We start from the raw sequence: 25,103 nt of genomic DNA on the forward strand, positions 1-25,103 counted from the left end.
GTGAGTCCACAGGATCATCAATTACTGTTGGGAAAATAACTCCTGGCCAGCAGGAGGCGGCAAAGAGCACCACAGCAAAGCTGTTAAGTATCACTTCCCTTCCCACAAACCCCAGTCATTCGACCGAAGGTAAATGGAGAAAAGGAATAACACAAGGTGTAGAGGTGCCTGAGGTTTAGAGGTGCAGGGCCCGTGGACTCACCATATCCGGAAAGAAAGAAATTTATCAGGTAAGCATAAATTTTGTTTTCTTTCCTAAGATATGGTGAGTCCACGGTATCATCAATTACTGTTGGCAATCAATACCCAAGCCAGAGGACACGAATGATTAGGGAGGTACAAGACAGGTAACCTAAACAGAAGGCACCACCGCTTGAAGAACCTTTCTCCCAAAAGAAGCCTCAGTCAAGGCAAAAGTATTACATTTATAAAATTTGGAAAGGAAGAAGGAAAATCAAGTTGCAGCCTTGCAAACCTGTTCCACAAAAAATTCAATTTTGAAAATCCTTAGTCGCCTGCAGATAGAATTTAAGAGCACGCACAAAATCCAAGATGTGCACCAAACATCCCTCATGAAAAGGAAGATTAGGACATAGTCAAGAAACAACAAATTCCTAAATTTCTATTCAAAACCACTTTAGGAAGGAAACCTAACTTAGTACAAAGAACCGCCATATCGGCATGAAAGATAAGATAAGGCGAACCACACTGCAAGGCTGAGAGTTCAGAGACTCTCCGAGCAGCAAGAGATCTTTAGCAAAAAGAACAAAACCTCAATATCTATGGAATGCATCAGTTCAAACGGAGCCTGCTTCAAAACCTTAAGTACAAGGTTAAAGGGACATTATACACTCATTTTTTCTTTGCATAAATGTTTTGTAGATGATCTATTTATAAAGCCCATAAAGTTGTTTTTTTCAAAAACTGTATAGTTTTGCTTATTTTTAAATAACATTGCTGTGATTTTCAGACTCCTAACCAAGCCCCAAAGTTTTATGTGAATACCGTCAGCTAACTTCTCCAGCTTGCTCATGTTTGTGTAAAGTGTCTTTTCATATGCAAAAGAAGGGGGAGGGGGGAGTGTCTGAGATTTCCCACTTGCGGTGGGCTTTCCAGCTACCTTTTCAACAGAACTAAACTGAGTGCTTCTAAGTAAGTTTTTAAACCGTTTTATACTGGATTTTTATATCAGTATCTGTGCATCTTATTCTTTATAGTAGTCTCTATTACATGCAGTTATATGAAAATGAGTGTATACTGTCCCTTTAAGGTTAGCAACAGACTGAAACACAGGTCTGATTCTGACCAATGCCTGACAAAAAGATGGCATGTCTGGCACGACCGCCACACGCTTATGCAGCAAAGTATATAATGAAGAAATCTTACCCTTCAGGGTACTGATCGACAAGCCCTTCTCCAGACCTTCCTGGAAAAAAGGACAAATTCAAGGAATCCTGACCCTACTCCAAGAGTAGCAATTGGATTCACACCAATAAAGATATTTTATGCCATATCTCAGTAAAACTATTTAGTAACAGCCTGAATCATGGTCTCAAAGACCGACACAGGAAAACCACGCTTAGACAGAACTAAGCATACAATCTCCAAGCAGTCAGCTTCAGAGAAAATGAGACTTGGCTAAAGGAAGAGGCCCTGAATAAGAATGTCCTCCCTCAGAGGCAGCCTCCAAGGTGGGAGAGATGACATCTACACTAGGTCTGCACACCAGATCCTGCAAGGCCACGCAGGGGCAAATACAATCACCGACATTCTCTCCTGTTTGAGACCAGCAATGACTCGTGGAAAGAGAGCAAACGGAGGAAAATAGGCATACAAGACTGAAGCTAAGAACGACTGAGGCCAAGCCATCAGAGCATTGTAAATTGCTTTCAACTCCAAGATGCTAAAGAGGAGAGCAGACACTTCTGCGTCCATAGACCCTGCTCCTTAAAACAGACCAAGACTGCTTCCCAGCCCAGCAGGTAGGCGACCGTGGTCACATCACCCAGGAATGTCTGCAGAAGCACGCGCCCTGAGACAGATGCTCCTGAAAAAGCCACTACGGGAGAGAGTCTCTATCGACTGATCAAGATCTATCCTCTGAGACAGTTTCCGAAGTTCTCTATATTATGGAAAATAGTAACGGGAATTATGTCCATGGAAACCAACAAATCTGTAGGCAAATACACTCCTTCAAGAGTTTTGAGAGGACCCCAGAGCACTGTATGTGACGCCATAGAGGCTTGGGACGTTAAAGGAGAAAACTGTGGCAATGCCTGAACATTATCATCCTGGGAGACAAGAGGCTCAGAAGGCAACAAACTATCTGTACACTAAATAGTTTGAAAATTTGTGCACTACCATAATAGGTAATCAAAACAGTAACACTCAGTTACCACAAAAACATAATTTATGTAAGAACTTACCTGATAAATTCATTTCTTTCATATTAGCAAGAGTCCATGAGCTAGTGACGTATGGGATATACATTCCTACCAGGAGGGGCAAAGTTTCCCAAACCTCAAAATGCCTACAAATACACCCCTCACCACACCCACAAATCAGTTTAACGAATAGCCAAGAAGTGGGGTGATAAGAAAAAAGTGCGAAAGCATAAAAAATAAGGAATTGGAATAATTGTGCTTTATACAAAAAAATCATAACCACCACAAAAAAGGGTGGGCCTCATGGACTCTTGCTAATATGAAAGAAATGAATTTATCAGGTAAGTTCTTACATAAATTATGTTTTCTTTCATGTAATTAGCAAGAGTCCATGAGCTAGTGACGTATGGGATAATAAATACCCAAGATGTGGAACTTCCACGCAAGAGTCACTAGAGAGGGAGGGATAAAATAAAGACAGCCAATTCCGCTGAAAAAATAATCCACACCCCAAAATAAAGTTTTAATCTTATAATGAAAAAAACTAAAATTATAAGCAGAAGAATCAAACTGAAACAGCTGCCTGAAGTACTTTTCTACCAAAAACTGCTTCAGAAGAAGAAAACACATCAAAATGGTAGAATTTAGTAAAAGTATGCAAAGAAGACCAAGTTGCCACTTTGCAAATCTGATCAACCGAAGCTTCATTCCTAAACGCCCAGGAAGTAGAAACTGACCTAGTAGAATGAGCTGTAATCCTTTGAGGCGGAGTTTTACCCGACTCGACATAAGCATGATGAATCAAAGACTTTAACCAAGACGCCAAAGAAATGGCAGAGGCCTTCTGACCTTTCCTGGAACTGGAAAAGATAACAAATAAACTAGAAGTCTTTCGGAAATCTTTAGTAGCTTCAACATAATATTTCAAAGCTCTAACTACATCCAAAGAATGTAATGATCTTTCCTTAGAATTCTTAGGATTAGGACACAATGAAGGAACCACAATTTCTCTACTAATGTTGTTAGAATTCACAACTTTAGGTAAAAATTTAAATGAAGTCCGCAACACTGCCTTATCCTGATGAAAAATCAGAAAAGGAGATTCACAAGAAAGAGCAGATAACTCTGAAACTCTTCTAGCAGAAGAGATGGCCAAAAGGAACAACACTTTCCAAGAAAGTAATTTAATATCCAGAGAATGCATAGGTTCAAACGGAGGAGCTTGTAAAGCCCCCAGAACCAAATTCAAACTCCAAGGAGGAGAGATTGACTTAATGACAGGTTTTATACGAACCAAAGCCTGTACAAAACAATGAATATCAGGAAGATTAGCAATCGTTCTGTGAAACAGCACAGAAAGAGCAGAAATTTGTCCTTTCAAGGAACTTGCAGACAAACCTTTATCTAGACCATCCTGAAGAAACTGTAAAATTCTAGGAATTCTAAAAGAATGCCAGGAAAATTGATGAGAAGAACACCAAGAAATGTAAGTCTTCCAGACTCGATAATATATCTTCCTAGACACAGATTTACGAGCCTGTAACATAGTATTAATTACAGAGTCAGAGAAACCTCTATGACTGAGAATCAAGCGTTCAATCTCCATACCTTCAAATTTAATGATTTGAGATCCTGATGGAAAAAAGGACCTTGAGATAGAAGGTCTGGTCTTAACGGAAGAGTCCAAGGTTGGCAAGTAGCCACCTGAACAAGATCCGCATACCAAAACCTGTGAGGCCATGCTGGAGCCACCAGCAGAACAAACGAACGCTCTTTTAGAATCTTGGAGATCACTCTTGGAAGAAGAACTAGAGGCGGAAAGATATAGGCAGGATGATACTTCCAAGGAAGTGACAATGCATCCACTGCCTCCGCCTGAGGATCCCTGGATCTGGACAGATACCTGGGAAGTTTCTTGTTTAGATGAGAGGCCATCAAATCTATTTCTGGAAGTCCCCAGATTTGAACAATCTGAAGAAATACCTCTGGGTGAAGAGACCATTCGCCCGGATGTAACGTCTGGCGACTGAGATAATCCGCTTCCCAATTGTCTATACCTGGGATGTGAACCGCAGAAATTAGACAGGAGCTGGATTCCGCCCATGCAAGTATCCGAGATACTTCTTTCATAGCCAGAGGACTGTGAGTCCCCCCTTGATGATTGACATATGCCATGGTTGTGACATTGTCCGTCTGAAAACAAATGAACGATTCTCTCTTCAGAAGAGGCCACGACTGAAGAGCTCTGAAAATCGCACGGAGTTCCAAAATGTTGATGGGTAATCTCGCCTCCTGAGATTCCCAAACCCCCTGCGCTGTCAGAGACCCCCATACAGCTCCCCAACCTGTCAGACTCGCATCTGTTGAGATCACAGTCCAGGTTGGAAGAAAAAAAGAAGCTCCTTGAACTAAACAATGGTGATCTGTCCACCACGTCAGAGAGTGTCGTACAATCGGATTTAAAGATATTAACTGTGATATTTTTGTATAATCCCTGCACCACTGGTTCAGCATAGAAAGCTGAAGAGGTCGCATGTGAAAACGAGCAAAGGGGATCGCGTCCGATGCAGCAGTCATAAGACCTAGAATTTCCATGCATAAGGCTACCGAAGGGAATGATTGAGACTGAAGGTTTCGACAAGCTGAAACCAATTTCAGACGTCTCTTGTCCGTCAGAGACAAAGTCATGGACACTGAATCTATTTGGAAATCTAAAAAGGTTACCCTTGTCTGAGGAATCAATGAACTCTTTGGTAAATTGATCCTCCAACCATGTTCTTGAAGAAATGACACAAGTCGATTCGTATGAAATTCTGCTAAATGTGAAGACTGAGCAAGTACCAAGATATCGTCCAAATAAGGAAATACCACAATACCCTGTTCTCTGATTACAGATAGCAGGGCACCGAGAACCTTTGAAAAAATTCTTGGAGTTGTTGCTAGGCCGAACGGCAGAGCCACAAACTGGTAATGCTTGTCTAGAAAAGAGAATCTCAGAAACTGATAGTGATCTGGATGAATCGGAATATGCACATATGCATCCTGTAAATCTATTGTGGACATATAATGCCCTTGCTGAACAAAAGGCAGAATAGTCCTTATAGTTACCATTTTGAATGTTGGTATCCTTACATAATGATTCAATATTTTTAAATCCAGAACTGGTCTGAAGGAATTCTCCTTCTTTGGTACAATGAATAGATTGGAGTAAAACCACAGACCCTGTTCCAGAACTGGAACTGGCACAATTACTCCAGCCAACTATAGATCTGAAACACATTTCAGAAATGCTTGAGCCTTCACTGGATTTATTGGAATGCGAAAAAGAAAAAATCTTCTTGCAGGAGGCCTTACCTTGAAACCTATTCTGTACCCTAGTGAAACAATGTTCTGAATCCAAAGACTGTGAATCGAATTGATCCAAATTTCTTTGAAAAAATCGTAATCTGCCCCCTACCAGCTGTGCTGGAATGAGGGCCGCACCTTCATGTGGACTTGGGAGCTGGCTTTTGCTTTCTAAAAGGCTTGGATTTATGCTAGACTGGAGATGGTTTCCAAACAGAAACTGTTCCTTTAGGGGAAGGATCAGGCTTCTGTTCCTTATTCTGACGAAAGAAACGAAAACGATTAGCAGCCCTATATTTACCTTTAGATTTTTTATCCTGTGGTAAAAAAGTTCCTTTCCCCCCAGTAACAGTTGAAATAATAGAATCCAACTGGGAACCAAACAATTTATTACCTTGGAAAGAAAGGGAAAGCAAAGTTGACTTAGAAGACATATCTGCATTCCAAGTTTTAAGCCATAAAGCTCTTCTAGCTAAAATAGCTAAAGACATATACCTGACATCAACTCTAATGATATCAAAGATGGCATCACAAATAAAGTTATTAGCATGTTGAAGAAGTTTAACAATGCTATGAGTATTATGATCTGACACTTGTTGTGCCAAAGCCTCCAACCAAAAAGTGGAAGCTGCTGCAACATCAGCCAAAGAAATAGCAGGCCTAAGAAGATTACCTGAACATAAATAAGCTTTCCTTAGAAAGGAATCAATTTTCCTATCTAAAGGATCCTTAAAGGAAGTACTATCTGCCGTAGGAATAGTAGTACGTTTAGCGAGAGTAGAGATAGCCCCATCAATTTTAGGGATTTTGTCCCAAAACTCTAATCTGTCAGATGGCACAGGATACAATTTCTTAAACCTTTTAGAAGGAGTAAATGAATTACCCAGATTATTCCATTCCCTAGAAATTACTTGAGAAATAGCATCAGGGACAGGAAAAACTTCCGGAATAACTGTAGGAGGTTTAAAAACCGAATTTAAACGCTTAGTAGATTTAGTATCAAGAGGACTAGATTCCTCCATCTCTAATGCGATTAAAACTTCTTTAAGTAAAGAACGAATAAATTCCATTTTAAATAAATATGAAGATTTATCAGTGTCATTATCTGAGACAGAATCCTCTGAACCAGAAAAATCATCATCAGAAACAGACAAATCAGAATGATGATGTTCATTTAAAAATTCATCTGAAAAATGAGAAGTTTTAAAGACCTTTTACGTTTACTGGAAGGAGGAATAACAGACATAGCCTTCCTAATAGATTTAGAAACAAAATCTCTTATATTAACAGGAACATCCTGAGTATTAGATGTTGATGGAACAGCAACAGGTAATGGTATATTACTAATGGAAATACTATCTGCATTAGCAAGCTTATCATGACATTCATCACAAACTACAGCCGGAGGGAAAGATACCACAAGTTTACAGCAGATACACTTAACTTTGGTGGAACCAGCATCAGGCAGCGTTTTTCCAGAAGTAGCTTCTGATCCAGGGTCAATCTGAGACATCTTGCAATATGTAAGAGAAAAAACAACATATAAAGCAAAATCTATCAAATTCCTTAAAAGGCAGTTTCAGGAATGGGAAAAAATGCCAATGAACAAGCCTCTAGCAACCAGAAGCAAATGAAAAATGAGACTTAAATAATATGAGAAAAAAGGTGGAGACAATAATGACGCCCACATTTTTTAGCGCCAAAAAAGCCGCCCACATTATTGGCGCCCAAATGCTTTTGGCGCCAAGAATGACGCCACATCCGGTGACGCCGACATTTTTGGCGCAAAACGTCAAAAAAAATTACGCAAACACGAACAACTTCCGGCGACAAGTATGACGCCGGAAATGACAAAGAAATTTTTTGCGCCAGGAATGACGCAATAAAATGAAGCATTTTCAGCCCCCGCGAGCCTAACAGCCCACAGGGAAAAAAGTCAATTTTTAAGGTAAGAAAAAATTTATTAATTCATATGCATTATCCCAAATAATGAAACTGACTGTCTGAAATAAGGAATATTGATCATCCTGAATCAAGGCAAATAAATGTTTAAACACATATATTTAGAACTTTATATAAAAGTGTCCAACCATAGCTTAGAGCAGAACTTTCCAAACTTTTCATGTTGGTGACACACTTTTTAGACCTACATTATTTCGTGACACAGTAAATCAGTTGTTCTAGCAAAAAGGAGGTTAAACTAACTTGTTTTAAGAGATACGGACACATACATAAATTTTATAATAGCTAAATGAATTTACAAGTAACAGTATGTATGTGCAAGAATTAAAAAAAAGTTTATAATAACTACACCAATAACTACTTACTATATTAATGGGATGTATGAGGTTGATGGGATGAACACAATTTCTGAATATTTGGTGGAATATTAGATAAAGATACTCACATTTCATCATCAAGCATTTTTAAGCTTCCACTTCCTATCCATATATCAAGCGCAGGAGCAGCAATGCACTACTGGGAGCTAGCTGCAGTCACAAGCCAATTAAGGAGACTACACGTGCAGTCAGGAGCCAATGTGCTGCCAAAGCCGCTATTTGGAATAGTTTCAGTTCCCACTGAGCTGTGCCAATAGGTTAAGATGATCTGTGACCCCCTTAGTATCAATCACGTGTCAACCATGTGATATGTGTAGCAGGCAGGCGGAAAGTCAGAAACCCAAAAACATTTTTTTTTTAAATTTGTGCTGAAGCAGGGACACACCTACACACTGCTGCCGACACACTAGTGTGTCCCGACACACAGTTTGGAAAGCACTGGCTTAGAGTGTCACAAAAAACAAGGCTTACTTACCCCAGGACACTCATCTACATGTAGTAGAAAGCCAAACCAGTACAGAAACGAGAATCAGTAGAGGTAATGGTATATAAGAGTATATCGTCGATCTGAAAAGGGAGGTAAGAGATGAATCTCTACGACCGATAACAGAGAACCTATGAAATAGATCCCGTAGAAGACCATTGAATTCAAATAGGCAATACTCTCTTCGCATCCCTCTGACATTCACTGCACACTGAGAGGAAAACCGGGCTCCAGCCTGCTGCGAAGCGCATATCAACGTAGAATCTAGCACAAACTTACTTCACCACCTCCACGGGAGGCAAAGTTTGTAAAACTGATTTGTGGGTGTGGTGAGGGGTGTATTTGTAGGCATTTTGAGGTTTGGGAAACTTTGCCCCTCCTGGTAGGAATGTATATCCCATACGTCACTAGCTCATGGACTCTTGCTAATTACATGAAAGAAAACTGCTTATAAGAAAATGAGGAATGAACTTTATTATGCAGAAAACATCTTGAATATGAGGGATAACATTCTTTATTAGGTCCTCAAAACCAATAATTCCTAGTTTCTAGGAACAGACCCTGTCCCTTGAAACAAAAGCCCCAAAAGATTAAACCTCATTTTAACAATTTACTTGCTTACCACTAACTACAGTGGTATTCAGAAATTAGACCTTAACTTGAGGACTAGAAAATATTTGCCCTTTTATTTACATTTTCTCTTGCCTTTAAAGGGACAGTCAAGTCCAAAAAAAACTTTCATGACTTAAATAGGGAATGTAAATTTTAAAAAACTTTCCAATTTACTTTTATCACCAATTTTGATTTGTTCTCTTGGTATTCTAAACCTAGGAGGTTCATATGCTAATTTTTTAGACCTTGAAGACTGCCTCTAATCTGAATGCATTTTGACCATTAGAGGGCATTAGTTCATGTGTTTCATATAGATAACATTGAGCTCATGCACGTGAAGTTACCCTGGAGTGAGCACTGATTGGCTAAAATGCAAGTCTGTCAAAAGAACTGAAAATAAAGGGGCAGTTTGCAGAAGCATAGATACAAGGTAATCACAGAGGTAAAAAGTGTATTTATATAACAGTGTTGTGCAAAACTGGGGAATGGGTAATAAAGGCATTATCTTTCTTTTTAAAAAACAAAAATTCTGGTGTTGTCTGTTCCTTTAGGTAAAGTTTTCATCCAGAAATGGTATCCCCAATTAACACTACTATCAGAGCGATCTCTATAAAGAACTGCTCCTCAGAGCCAGAGACAGGCATAACGAGAACTCCGCTCCATTCTCATGTCGGCAAAACAGGCAGAGTTACGGACACTAACTTGTATTTTTATTTTCTCCTCCAAAATGGCGCCGCCCCGCTTCACTGAGGAGGCGGAGCCATGAAAAATGACATGGGGATGAAGCGCAGTTCTGTTACATCGTGCTTCATCCTGCCTTCACAAACAAAAACTAGTCAAGGCAATTTTACCCCCAAGTAGCCTACAGGACAATAAAATAAAACAAGGACACTGCTTCGCTTTCTATCAAAAAGCGGAGGAAATGTCACAGTGCACACTCCCCATTAGCATGATACAGTGTACTCTCCCTATAGGCATGGTGCTTTAAGTGGAAAAGCGTGCTTCTCCTAAAAACACCACTAATACTTCTGAAACACAGATAATTAGGGTAGGATTAACCCCTAGGGATTAAATAAACAGGGTCCTGCTTTAAATTAAGAGGGTATTAAAGTAAATTCTGAGCCAAAAGAGTTAACACTCCTTTCTTGCCTTGAAGGAGATTAACCCTTAAGTCTCCTAATCACATGCCCATGTAGTGCCTGCCCACTGCCATAAACATCCTTCATTAAGGATTTTGTGTCCCATATAAATTCCAGGGAGTCCTCAACCCCTTCAGCGCCAGCCTCCTAGCTCCAGAAGACAAAAGGCACTTACCTTCACATATAGCTGTCCGGCAGGAGGACAGCTCACCCGGCATGAGAGGATACCACTCCTCTCAGAGACCTGAGAAAGAAAGAAAGAAAGAAAGAAAGAAAGAAAGAAGGAAAGAAGGAAAAAAAGAAGGAAAAAAAGAAAGAAAAGAAGGAAAAAAAGAAGGAAAAAAAGAAAGAAAAGAAGGAAAAAAAGAAAGAAAGAAAAGAAGGAAAAAAAGAAGGAAAAAAAGAAAGAAAGAACGAACGAATGAACAGAGTAAACCTAGTCAGGCTTTCTAAACCAGGGAAGCAACCTGTTAGGAAAACGCAGCAAGGCCCACCTCACAAGTTCCTAACTGCTTTAAAGCCACCACTGCCCTACTGAAGAAACTAAAGTGGAGTACAGCTAGACCTAATCTTGAGAGGAAAGATCAGAGCAAACCTACTCTGGCTTTAAAAATAAAAAAATCTTGATAGAAGTGAAATATCCAAAATTCTTCAGACACCAAAAACTTCACATCCTCCTTGCACCGAAGGCAAAGAGAATGACTGGGGTTTGTGGGAAGGGAAGTGATACTTAACAACTTTGCTGTGGTGCTCTTTGCCTCCTCCTGCTGGCCAGGAGTGATATTCCCAACAGTAATTGATGATCCCGAGGACTCACCATATCTTAGGAAAGAAATAAAGTAATCTGATTGAAATCATCTTTAGTTTTGTAATTTCCTTTTTTTTATACATTTCATTAACATCCAGAAACAGGGCAACAGGTCACAAGAAGAAAATGAAAACAACATAATTAAAGCGATTTGAAACCCAATTTTTTTCTTTCTTGTTTCAGATAGAGCATGAGATTTTAAACGACTTTCTATTTTACCTCTATTATTAATTTATCTTCGTTCTTTTAATATCCCATCCCTGGAGCACTATATGGCAGCAGTTTTGCAAGAATGTTATCCATTTGCAAGAGCACTGGATGGCAGTGCTATTGCCGGCCATGTAGTGCTCCAGATGCCTACCTAGGTCTCTCTTCGACAAAGAATACCATATGTATGAAGCAAATTTCATAATAGAAATAAATTGGACACTTTTTTTTAAAATGGTATGCTCTGAATCACAAAATAAATTTTTTGGTTTTCATATCCCTTTAAGTAAATTAAACAAATTATCAAAATAATGAAATTCATATGTAAAATGTATATATGATGTTACTGAAGAATGTTATTAAACTGATAAAAATTACTAGGTGGTAGTTCTAGTATTTTCCACTTAAACATCTTTTTTTGTGCCAGGGCAAATGTATAAGGAAAAAAAATCAGGGAAAAGAGAGCAGGGCCAGACTGGGAATAAAAAACAGCCCTGGAAATATTTGAAGACCAGCCTTATGTTCCGTTGAGTCTGTACAATGCACACACCCATTTTTCTCAAGAGGATTGCTGAGATACTTCTTCCCTCAATATATTTTTTTCAGAATTAAAATGTATTAATTTGTAATGAAAAAAAATTGTCAGGTTGTTATTTGAGCACCCTCTAACCAGATTTTATCAATGACTCTCTTTCACAGTGTGAAAATGATTATGCATAGTGTGATCTGGCCTATAATGGAGAACTTTTCAAAATATTGCTGTGATTTAAATTTTTATTAAATGAAGCAATGTTCTTTTATGAAGCAGTGGTGTGGGACATATACTTGCTGCATAGTGTGATCTGGAGAAGATACTCCAAATAGTGTGTCACTCTATCACTATGGCCAGACACTAAAAACCATAAAGGAGGGCTACTAAAAAATGGCCAGCAAATTGAAATAGATTTTGAAATTTGTCAGAAAAATACAAATCTATTGCTCATTTAAAATGTGGCGTGCTATTGCATGGTGTTTTTATTAGGCCCTTGTTGGTTATGCGATTCTACTGTATTTATTAGTCCTGATGGAAAGATTAAAGTTATTGGACTTACTCATAATACACCTGTGATCATCTTCATGAAATCCTTGTGATGCAGATTATTATTAAGCAAAACAGGTTTACACATTTGTTTTTAAATTTTGGCCAAAAAAACAGAATTTATGCTGACCTGATAAATTACTTTCTCCAACGGTGTGTCCGGTCCACGGCGTCATCCATAACTTGTGGAAATATTCTCCTCCCCAACAGGAAATGGCAAAGAGCACAGCAAAAGCTGTCCATATAGTCCCTCCCAGGCTCCGCCCCCCCAGTCATTCGACCGACGGACAGGTAGTTAAAAAAAAGAAATTTATCAAACCTGATTAAAAAACCAGGGCGGGCCGTGGACCGGACACACCGTTGGAGAAAGTAATTTATCAGGTAAGCATAAATTCTGTTTTCTCCAACATTGGTGTGTCCGGTCCACGGCGTCATCCATAACTTGTGGGAACCAATACCAAAGCTTTAGGACACGGATGAAGGGAGGGAGCAAATCAGGTTACCTAAACAGAAGGCACCACGGCTTGCAAAACCTTTCTCCCAAAAATAGTCTCCGAAGAAGCAAAAGTATCAAATTTGTAGAATTTGGCAAAAGTGTGCAGAGAAGACCAAGTCGCTGCCTTACATATCTGATCAACAGAAGCCTCGTTCTTGAAGGCCCATGTGGAAGCCACAGCCCTAGTAGAGTGAGCTGTGATTCGTTCAGGAGGCTGCCGTCCGGCAGTCTCGTAAGCCAATCGGATGATGCTTTTCAGCCAAAAGGAAAGAGAGGTAGCAGTAGCTTTTTGACCTCTCCTCTTACCAGAATAAACGACAAACAGAGAAGACGTTTGTCTGAAATCCTTTGTTGCTTCTAAATAGAACTTTAAAGCACGGACTACATCTAAATTGTGTAACAAACGTTCCTTCTTTGAAACTGGATTCGGGCACAAAGAAGGCACAACTATTGCCTGGTTAATATTCTTGTTGGAAACAACTTTTGGAAGGAAACCAGGTTTAGTACGCAAAACAACCTTATCTGAATGGAACACCAGATAGGGCGGAGTACACTGCAGAGCAGATAATTCAGAAACTCTTCTAGCAGAAGAAATAGCAACTAAAAACAGAACTTTCCAAGATAACAACTTGATATCTATGGAATGTAAGGGTTCAAACGGAACCCCTTGAAGAACTGAAAGAACTAAATTTAGACTCCAGGGAGGAGTCAAGGGTCTGTAAACAGGCTTGATCCTGACCAAAGCTTGTACAAAAGCTTGAACATCTGGCACAGCTGCCAGTAGTTTGTGTAACAAGACAGATAGAGCAGAAATCTGTCCTTTTAGAGAACTCGCTGACAATCCCTTATCCAAACCTTCTTGGAGAAAGGAAAGGATCCTAGGAATTTTAATCTTACTCCATGAGAATCCCTTGGATTCACACCAACAGATATATCTTTTCCATATTTTATGGTAAATCTTTCTAGTCACAGGTTTTCTGGCTTGTACCAGAGTATCTATCACAGAATCCGAAAACCCACGCTTAGATAAAATCAAGCGTTCAATTTCCAAGCAGTCAGCTGGAGAGAAACTAGATTTGGATGTTCGAATGGACCTTGTACTAGAAGATCCTGTCTCAAAGGTAGCTTCCATGGTGGAGCCGATGACATATTCACCAGGTCTGCATACCAAGTCCTGCGTGCCCACGCAGGAGCTATCAAAATCACCGAGGCCTTCTCCTGTTTGATCCTGGCTACCAGCCTGGGAATGAGAGGGAACGGTGGAAACGCATAAGCTAGGTTGAAGGCCCAAGGCGCCACTAATGCATCCACTAGAGTCGCCTTGGGATCCCTGGATCTGGACCCGTAGCAAGGAACCTTGAAGTTCTGACGAGATCTATGTCTGGAATGCCCCATAATTGGGTCAACTGGGCAAATACCTCCGGGTCAAGTTCCCACTCCCCCGGATGGAAAGTCTGATGACTCAGATAATCCGCCTCCCAGTTGTCTACTCCTGGGATGTGGATCGCAGATAGGTGGCAGGAGTGATCCTCCGCCCATTTGATGATTTTGGTCACCTCTCTCATCGCCAGAGAACTCCTTGTTCCCCCTGATGGTTGATGTAAGCAACAGTCGTCATGTTGTCTGATTGGAATCTTATGAATCTGGCCTTTGCTAGTTGAGGCCAAGCCCGGAGAGCATTGAATATCGCTCTCAGTTCCAGAATGTTTATCGGGAGAAGAGACTCTTCCCGAGACCATAGACCCTGAGCTTTCAGGGAATCCCAGACCGCGCCCCAGCCTAATAGACTGGCGTCGGTCGTGACGATGATCCACTCTGGTCTGCGGAAGCTCATTCCCTGGGACAGGTGATCCTGGGTCAGCCACCAACGGAGTGAGTCCCTGGTCTTCTGATCTACTTGAATCACTGGAGACAAGTCTGTATAGTCCCCATTCCACTGTTTGAGCATGCACAGTTGTAATGGTCTTAGATGAATTCGAGCAAAAGGAACTATGTCCATTGCTGCAACCATCAACCCTACTACTTCCATGCACTGAGCTATGGAAGGCCGTAGAATAGAGTGAAGAACTTGACAAGCGTTTAGAAGCTTTGACTTTCTGACATCTGTCAGGAAAATCTTCATTTCTAAAGAATCTATTATTGTCCCCAAGAAAGGGACTCTTGTCGACGGAGACAGGGAACTTTTTTCTATGTTCACCTTCCACCCGTGAGATCTGAGAAAGGCTAGAACAATGTCTGTGTTAGCCTTTGCTTTGGAAAGAGACGACGCTTGAATTAGGATGTCGTCCAAGGTGCCACTGCAATGCCCCTTGGTCTTAGAACCGCTAGAAGGGACCCGAGCACCTTTGTGAAAATCCTTGGAGCAGTGGCTAGCCCGAATGGGAGAGCCACAAACTGGTAATGTTTGTCCAGAAAGGCGAACCTTAGGAACTGATGATGATCTTTGTGGATAGGAATATGTAGATACGCATCCTTTAAATCCACAGTAGTCATAAATTGACCCTCCTGGATTGTAGGTAAGATCGTTCGAATAGTCTCCATTTTGAACGATGGCACTCTGAGAAATTTGTTTAGAATTTTTAAATCCAGAATTGGTCTGACTTTAAATTTTAAACAGGGCACACTTTATTACTGAATATGTGAAAAACTATGAAGGAATTATCCAATCTTAACTTTAATTTTCACCACAGTGTCTTAAAGCATTCAAAGCATTGCACCCCAAATTTCAGGCTATTAACCCTTAAAATGTGGAAACCGGAGCCGTTTACAATTTTAACCCCCTTACAGTCCCAGCCCCAGCCTTTGCTGCGACTTCACCAAACCCAGGGGAGTATACGATACCAAATGAAGCCTTCTAGGAACCTTCTCAATGAATTCCAGACCCACACACATGAAGCTGCATGTACCGATCTCAAAAGTAACTGCGCAGTAATGGCGCGAAAATGAGGCTCTGCCTACTACAGAGAAAGGGCCTTCCTGACTGGGAAGGTGTCTAAACAAGTGCCTGACGTAAAAAACGTTCCCCAAAGTAATAAAAGTGTGAAATTCAACTTCAAACTGTATAAAATACCTAAATAAAGTAATCGATTTAGCCCATAAAAGTGTCTACCAGTTTATAGCCCATAATAAGCCCTTTATTCTGTTTGAGACTAAGAAAATGGCTTACCGATCCCCATGAGGGGAAAAATGACAGCCTTCCAGCATTACACAGTCTTGTTAGAAAAATGGCTAGTCATACCTTAAGCAGAAAAGTCTGCAAACTGTTCCCCCCAACTGAAGTTCTCTCAGCTCAACAGTCCTGTGTGGGAACAGCAATCGATTTTAGTTACTGCTGCTAAAATCATACTCCTCTCATAAACAGAACTCTTCATCTCTTTCTGTTTCAGAGTAAATAGTACATACCAGCACTATTTTAAAATAACAAACTCTTGATAGTAGAATAAAAACTACAACTAAACACCACATACTCTTCACCATCTCCGTGGAGATGCTACTTGTTCAGAGCGGCAAAGAGAATGACTGGGGGGGCGGAGCCTGGGAGGGACTATATGGACAGCTTTTGCTGTGCTCTTTGCCATTTCCTGTTGGGGAGGAGAATATTTCCACAAGTTATGGATGACGCCGTGGACCGGACACACCAATGTTCGAGAAATAACTATTGGCTGGGGGCACAAAGAGAAGTCACAAGCTTGTCATTAATTGGTCAACATTTCCACTTGATCATGTGGGTACAACTGTTGTGTAGAGTTGCAATTATTCTCACATTCATGGAGTTGCAGTCATGTTCCCACCCCAAATGTAAATGTGGCATAAAGGAAGTGTAGTAGGGATAAAAAGTCTTATGTCAAACATAGATGCGGATAAATCCCATTATAGACTGAAAACCCTTAAAATTGTATGTAAAAGGTGCCAAGGAGCTTGTTTTAGACAAAATAGTAAAAATAAAAAATGCCCTAAGTATGTACAAGATAAACATATAAAACAATAATTATAGTGGGGTCATGGCTTTAGAAAGTACTAGACCAAGAAGACAGACTTACCAGAATATGCTAAGTCACTAAGACCAACAATGACAAGATTTATGTTTACATACATGTGTATTTATTATTCATATATAATCATATTAGCATTTAGACTCCTTCCCTTTTAAGTGGAGACCACGCTTAAAAGGACATAAACCTCAAATGTTTCTTTAATGATTCAGAAAGAGCATAGAATTTTAAACAACTTTTAAATGTACTTCTACTGCAAAATCTGCTTCATTCTTGGTATACTTTGTTGAAGGAGCAGCAATGTACTACTAGGAAATAGCCAAGAGAAAAAAAAAAAGAAGAGGCATTTAAGTGCAGTCACCAATCAGCAGCTAGATGTCAGTAGTGCATTGCTGCTCCTGAGCCTACCTATGAATGCTTAACAAAGGATACCAAGAATATGAAGCAAATAAGATAATGAATGTAAATTGGAAAAATTTTAATTTGGAATGAAAGTAAATTGGAAAAATAAAGTTCTAGCTGAATCATGAATGAAAAATGTTGGTTTCTATGTCCCTTTAGGTCTTTGGGAATGTGTCTCCTCCCCTTCTTGTAGGCTTCTCCTTATGAATAGTCAAGCTATGACCTACTTTGAGAAAGAAAGGAGATAGCTGATTGACCCAGATCATGACTCCAGGAAACAGGTAGGTAATTGGTCTTCAAGTCAGCAATGATTACATCAAACCTGTAAGGTATAATGATTTTCTTGGTTTCAGAAAAATTGAAGGAACTATTGTAGTGGCTAATGTTTTTGGAAGTAATGACTTCTCTAAGGAACAAGGAGGGATCCAGAAAACAGCATTTTGCACAGGAAAACATGATACATAGTAGGCAATTAACTCTGTATGTGGATAAAACCAACTGCATTTGGTTAAAAACAACTTGAGACCCTTTCCAGAAGCCACAAGGATAAGTAAGGCACTTGGAAAAAAAAGGAATAATTATTTTGCAGAGCATAATACAAATGTCAGTATATCAGGGTGATGAGAAAGTTTGTATTCAGGGGCACAACTACCTTTGGTGCAGAGGCACCAAGTGCTGAGGGGGGCCCATAGCAGCCAGTCTGTACGTGAGGCATGTGGAGAAAGGGAACAATCCTAATGCAGGGGAGCATTTATTAGTGCAGGTTGCAGGTCCATCTATCTATTTTGAAAATCATTATACAGAGCAGCAGGTATATGAATACTATTGCTTAATACTGCATTACCTTTGGGGGGGAAGTGGAACAACAAAATAAATAAGGAGAAATATAAGAGGCTTATCCCTTCATTGATGGCAATGTCAATCATGACACTCATGACATGGAGGACAGTACATCATAAAACTCCAATATTAAATTAACAAGGTGTTAAAGGAGTCAATTTATTTACAATGAAAACTTTTCTTACCCATAGCTGATCATCCATTCCAGGTGGATTCTTTTTTATGAAGGCCCCATAATATGTTGCAATATTTCTGTGATGAGAGTATTTCTTTAGCATATTAATCTCTTGTTTGATCTCCTCTTCTTCATCCTAGATCAAAAGCAAACGACTTGAAATCAGCCTTATGCTAAACAGCAGTGAAACTTTAAGGTGTGATGATTATTTATTTCATTAAAAATGAAAGTAATAACTGTTAACACAGCTATTTCAAACAGAAGCACTATTCAGAGTTTTAAAAGTAGGATGTAGATTTAAAAAAAGAGAGGCCACAACAATGATTTTCACAGTTAACAATAAGACGTGATTATTTAAAGGGACACTTTTAAAGCCATATAAATGTGTTTATTCAGCATTACATACCACACAGGTAGAGATCAAGTTTACAAAACTAATTATCCAGTGTGTGCTAATTACCGTCTTTCCTGTGTTCCATACAAACATACCTACCCGATGCACATTGCCCATTAGAAATTTTATTTTCATTGTAATACAAAGTATTTAAAAACAAAGGTGCTACAAAATGACAGTTGTTTAAAAGAACATAACTACTTGTTAATACGTTTGTTTGTTTGGAACATTTAAATGGCCTTAATCACAGGCACTACAGATAAAGTCAGGAAAGCATAACACAATGAGAAAGATCGTGCCTGTTTAACAAGTGATGTAACATCCATCATCTGTCATTAAGAGAAAGGATTTCTTCCATTCCCACACTACTGTTTTCATTAACAATTATAGCAATGCTTCATTTACATTTTAGTAAAAGAAAAAGTAGTTGAAACAAAAACATAATTTATGCTTACCAGATAAATGTCTTTCCTATTCGGATAGGGAGAGTCCACGGCTTCATTCCTTACTGTTGAAAATACAACTCTTGGCCACCAGGAGGAGGCAAAGACACCCCAGCCAAAAGCTTAAATATCCCTCCCACTTCCTCATTACCAAAGTCATTCTGCTGAGGGAACAAGGAAAAGTAGGAGAAATATCAGGGTATAAATGATGCCAGAAGAATAAGACAAATAAATAGGGGACCCCCTTAGACAAGAAAAAATGGGTGGGAGCCGTGGACTCTCCCTATCCAGAAGGAAATGAATTTATCTGGTAAGCATAAATTATGTTTTCCTTCCTAAGATAGGGAGAGTCCACGGCTTCATTCCTTACTGTTGGGAAAACTATACCCAAGCTCTAGAGGACACTGAATGAATAACAGGAGGAAACAAAAAGGAAGAGGCGGACCCTATTCTGAGGGCACTACAAAACTTTTCTCCCGAAAGCTGCTTCAGCCGAAGCAAAACCATCAAACTAGTAAAAATTAGAAAAGGTATGTAAGGAGGACCAGGTATCTGCCTTACAAATCTGATCCATAGATGCCTCATTCTTAAAGGCCCAAGAAGAAGCCACTGCTCTAGTGGAATGAGCCGTTATCCTCTCAAGAGAATGATGACCCGCTGTCTCGTAAGCTAAGAGGATGACACTCCTTAACCAAAAAGATAGGGAAGTCAAAGTAGCCTTCTGCCCCTTACGCTTCCCCGAATAGACAACAAGCAAAGAGGAAGATTGTCTAAACTCCTTAGTAGCCTGAAGAAAGAACTTCAAGGTGCGTACCACATCCAAATGGTGAAGTAAACGTTCCATTGATGAAGAAGGATTAGGACACAAGGAAGGAACTACAATCTCTTGATTGATGTTGCGATCTGACACAACTTTAGGAAGAAAACCAATTTAGTACGTAAAACTGCCTTATCTGCATGAGAAATCAGATAAGGAAACTCACATCGCAAAGCAGAGATCTCAGAAACTCTGCGCGCAGAGGCAATAGCCATTAAAAAGAGAACCTTCCAAGTTAACAATTTAATGTCAACAGAATGCAGAGGCTCAAACGGAGCCAGTTGCAAAACAGGAAGAACAAGATTTAGGCTCCAATGAGGAGCCCCAGATCTAAACACAGGTATGATCATAATCAGAGCCTTAACAAAGGACTGCACGTCTGGAAGCGCAGCCTCTTCTACAATAAAACCGACAGGGCCGAAATCTGTCCTCTCAGGGAACTAGCAGAAAGGCCCTTCTCCAGCCCATCCTGGAGAAAAGATAAGATCCTGACAATCTTAACTATGTGCCAGGAAAAACCATGCTCTTAACATCAGAATAAGTAGGTCCTCCACCCTTTGTGGTAGATACGCCGAGTAACTGGTTTACGAGCATGAATAAGAGTATCAATGACTCTCTCAGAGAAACCTCTCTTTGCTAAGTGTTCAATCTCCACGCAGTCAGCCTCATATAATCTAGATTTTGTTGAACAAATGGACCATGTAAAAGCAGGTTTCTGTGACAAGGTAACTTCCACGGAGCAGATAAGGACATCCCCACTAGATCTGCGAACCACGTCCTTCGCATCCACGATAAGCAATCGGGATTGCTGATGCAGGTCACCACTCAAGGAAGAAGTGGTAATGGAGGAAAAATATATGAGTTTGAACCTCCAGGACACTGCTAGTGTATCTATTAGATCCGCTTGGGGATCCCTCGACCCTTACCAGGTTGGTATTAAGACGGGACGCCATTAGATCTATCTCCGGCGTCCCCCACTTGCTGCATATCTCTGCAAACACCTTGAGATGGAGAGAACATTTCCCTGGGTGGAAGGATTGCCTGCTGAGAAAATCTGCCTCCCAGTTGTCCACACCCGGAATGTGGATCGCTGACAGCTTACAGCTGTGGGCCTCTGTCCACTCTAGAATCAGATACTTCCTTCATCGCCAAAGAACTTCTCGTTCCCCCCTGATGGTTGATGTAAGCCATAGAGGATATATTGTCTGATTGGAATCTGATAAACTGGGACGAACCCAGAAGTGGCCAAGCCTTCAAGGCATTGAAGATTGCCCGTATTTCAAAATTGATCAGGAGGGAGGACTCATCCTGAGTCCACAACTCCTGTGCCTTCCTGGCACCCCAAACAGCTCCTCTTCCGGATTGGCTTGTGTCCGTAGTCACAATCTCCAGGATTAAGAAGCATGTCTCTCGGGACAGATGATCTGGACAGAGCCACCAAGAGAGCAATTCTTTCGACCGGCTGTCTTTTACAATCTGTTGAGACGGATCAGAATGATCGCCGTTCCACTGTCTCAGCATGCACAGTTGTAAAGGTCTGAGACGGAACCTGGCAAAAGGAATGATGTCCATGCAGGACACAATGAGACCAATCACCTCCATACACTGAGCCACAGAGGGACTCAATGAGGTCTGGAGGGCAAAGACATGCGGAAGTTAGCTTGCAAGGTCTCTGGTCTGTTAGAAGTATCCTCATGGATATGGAGTAAATTATAGCACCCAGGAATTCCACCTAGTACTTGGGATAAGAGAACTCTTTTCCAAGTTTATCTTCCATCCATGTGATCGAAGAAGACTGAGAAGGGACTTCTTTTGCAAGACGACAAGATGGTGCTTGTACTAGACTATCGTCCAAGTATGGGGCTACTGTAATACCCTGAGTTCTGGCAACAGCTAGACGAGCCCCCAGAACCTTTGTAAGGATTCTTGGAGCAGTAGCTATGCCAAACGGAAGGGCAATGAACTGGAAGTGCTGGTCCAGGAATGCAAACCTCAGGAACGGAAAGTGTTCCCTGTGGATTGGAACATTAAAGTAAGGGTCCTTCAGATCTAGTGGTCATAAACTGGCCTTCCTGAACTAAAGGAAGGATGAACCTTATCGTCTCCATCTTGAAAGAAGGGACACTGAGAAATTTGTTTAAGCACTTTAGGTCCAGAATTGGGCGGAAAGATCACTCCTTCTTTGGGACCAAGAAAAGGTTTGAATAAAACCCCAAACCTCTTTCTTTGATAGGTACCGGGACAACAAATCATAAGGAGGCTATGTCCCGAACGCACCCTAGAAAGGGATCCCTCTTTTCTGGTCTGTAGATAGGATAAGAGTAGGAATCTGCCCCTGGGCGGAAGAGATTTGAAGCCTATCTTGTATCCCTGAGTGTGACTTCCAGGACCCATGGATCCTGTACGTCCCTGAACCAAGCGTCTGAAAAAAGAGACAGACAGTCTGCCCCCTACACGATCCGATCCAGGATTGGGGGCCGCCCCTTCATGCCGATTTGTTTTCGCTGGGCTCCTTATTCTGCTTGGACTTATTCCAGGACTGAGCTGGCTTCCAAGTACATTTGGGTTGCTCGGGCTTGGAGGACTGTCATTGGGGACTGTCATTGGGATTTGTCAGAAGGAAAGGAACGAAAATTAGAAGATTGTCGTCCCTTAGACTTGTTGTTCTTATTTTGCAGTAGGAAGGCCCCCTTGCCTCCGGTAACTGTAGAAATATTGGAGTCCAGGCCTGGACCAAATAAAATCTGTGCAACACTTTCAAAAACGAAAGTGAAACCTGTTTATTCCAGCCAAAAACACACAGTCTAAGAGCCCAGAAAATAAAATCACACAAAGCAGCATGTAAATAATTAATACACTGATTAATTAACCCCAACTGTTCAATAAACCCCCCTTAAGAGGATCTTAACTCTGAATCCTATCAAGGTATAAAGGAGCCACACTGTGACCTTGTTATAGCGTTTTATGTGTAAAAAATTTAAACGATCTTACCTCTAGGATCCATGCTGTGGAACAGAACACAGCCTCTCAAGTGTGACAGTCTTACAGCAGCTCTCCTGACATGGACTTGAGTGAGAGAAAGCAGGCAGTGAAACTTGCCAACACTGATTGCTTAGGAGCTGTTAGCAGTAGTCTGGATGGTTTGGCAGAAAAAATTTCCCTGCATCTCCAGACTCTAACTTTCATCAATACTCTCATTGAGAGGATGACATGACTACTTAAAACTCCAGTCCTATGTCGAAGGGCAGATACCCTTTTTTAGGACTCTCCAAATCTTCTGACACTTCTCTGCTACCTCCTATCGTGACGAAAGGCAAAGAATGACTGGGGTAATGAGGAAGTGGAAGAAATATTTAAGCCTTTGGCTAGGGTGTCTTTGCCCCCTCCTAGTTGCCAGGTGTTGTATTTCCCAACAGTAAGGAATGAAGCCGTGGACTCTCCCTATCTTAGGAAGGAAAAGGTGTTCTGAAATGCTAAAGATGGTAGAAAAAAAAAACACATCAAGATTGTGCCTTGCCTGGTTATAACAAGATTAGATTAAACTTCTTGTGCACTTCTAAGAACAATTAGTACTTTTTTTTTTTTTTTTTACAATCCCAGCTATTGACATTGTTTGCAAATGATGAGTATAATTAATTTTATATAACTATTTTATATACAAGGCACCAGCATATTTAAAGCAGCACTATACAGGGCTATATTACATACAAGGGACAATAACAATACGCTTCACAAATTGAAAAAAAATGGAGGAGAGGGTCCTGCCTGTGAAGTAGAATCATTAGTCTATACACTTACATGCAATAGAACTACAGATTGAAAGGTAACTGTCTTAAAAGGAAAGATAAAAGATAAAAAAACAGGAGAAAAAAATAGTTCAATAAAGTATAAACCTTTGCTTTATGCAACTTGTGCAAAAAGGTTGTAAATTGGTGTATATAAAAAAAAAAAAAAAAAGCTGGAGGAATATATTGATCCTCAGTCTTCTTCAATGTTAACCACAGGTCCACTACTAGCCAACTTGCAATGGAAGGTTTTGTTTTGGGGACTGTAGATGTATCGGTGTCCAGTAACTAGTTTACATCCAATGGTTGCTTTAATTGTTCTTCTATGTATGTGCCCTACTTTATCACCTATAATGAATTTACCAGAAACTACATTTCAATGACTACAAGAGATGCTAGAACAAATATCAGAGAGCATTTGGGTTATATCTCCAATGCTCAACTATATGTATCACTTTCCTGACACTTTATTAATGTGTACAAAAAAGAGATTGGGTATTTTTTTTATTGGATCATTATTTCATGCACTCAAACTAATGCAAAAAAGTTCAAGATCATGAGCAGGCAAGAGACTAATAATTATAAAATGTGGCAAATAAGCCTAGAGGATATTATGTCAATCATACATTTAAATGTATATGGCTTGCTCAATGACTATAGACATACCAGGTGTGACATTATTACTTTGGGACTATGGAAAGGTCTTTTTGCCACAGCAAATTAAGTGTAAATCAAGTCCTGACACTGTATTTATAATTACAAGGAAAGGTATCTTGGATTCTCACTATCATTAAAGAAATTGATCAGGTAAGAATACATTTTGTATTCTTTCACAAGATAGTGAGACTTCACAGGATCACCACCTGTGGGCTCCAATGCCTAAGCAGCGAATTCCACAAGATAGCCATAAAACAAAGCAGGACAAATACAAGTGCCAGGCACAACAGCCTGCAGTACGCATGTACCAGGCACAATAGCCTGCAGTACGTTCCTGCCAAAGGCCACCTCACTACGGCACATACATTACACTGGAAGAAATAAAATGTATGCTTACCTGATCAATTAATTTCTTTCATGATGGTGATCAGGTGTTGGAATATACCCCTCCTGATCACTAGGAGGAGGCAAAAGTGACCCCACACACCAGAGCCTTAAATCCCTCCCACTTACTCATGATCCTAAGTCATACATATAGCCAAGTAGATGAGGAAGAAAGATAAAGCGGGGCAAAGTACTGCCGCCATCTGAACAAAAAGAAAGGGCATGACTTGTGGACTCTCACAATCATGAAAGAAACTAATTTATCAGGTAAGCATAAATTGTGTTTTCTTTCATCAGATGGTGGGAGTCCACAAGCCATTAC

General features: G+C 40.3%; 1 protein-coding gene across 1 annotated transcript in view; it reads right to left on the reverse strand.

The window, feature by feature from the left end:
• The window catches only part of TNIK (TRAF2 and NCK interacting kinase), a 949,249-nt gene that overhangs the window by 537,568 nt on the left and 386,578 nt on the right, over positions 1 to 25,103 (reverse strand). The window contains 1 exon segment of the mRNA XM_053710136.1: positions 18,312 to 18,437. Coding sequence (XP_053566111.1) covers positions 18,312 to 18,437 — 126 coding nt within the window.

Source organism: Bombina bombina, chromosome 4 (genome assembly GCF_027579735.1).
Source record: "Bombina bombina isolate aBomBom1 chromosome 4, aBomBom1.pri, whole genome shotgun sequence".
Lineage (NCBI taxonomy): Eukaryota > Metazoa > Chordata > Amphibia > Anura > Bombinatoridae > Bombina > Bombina bombina.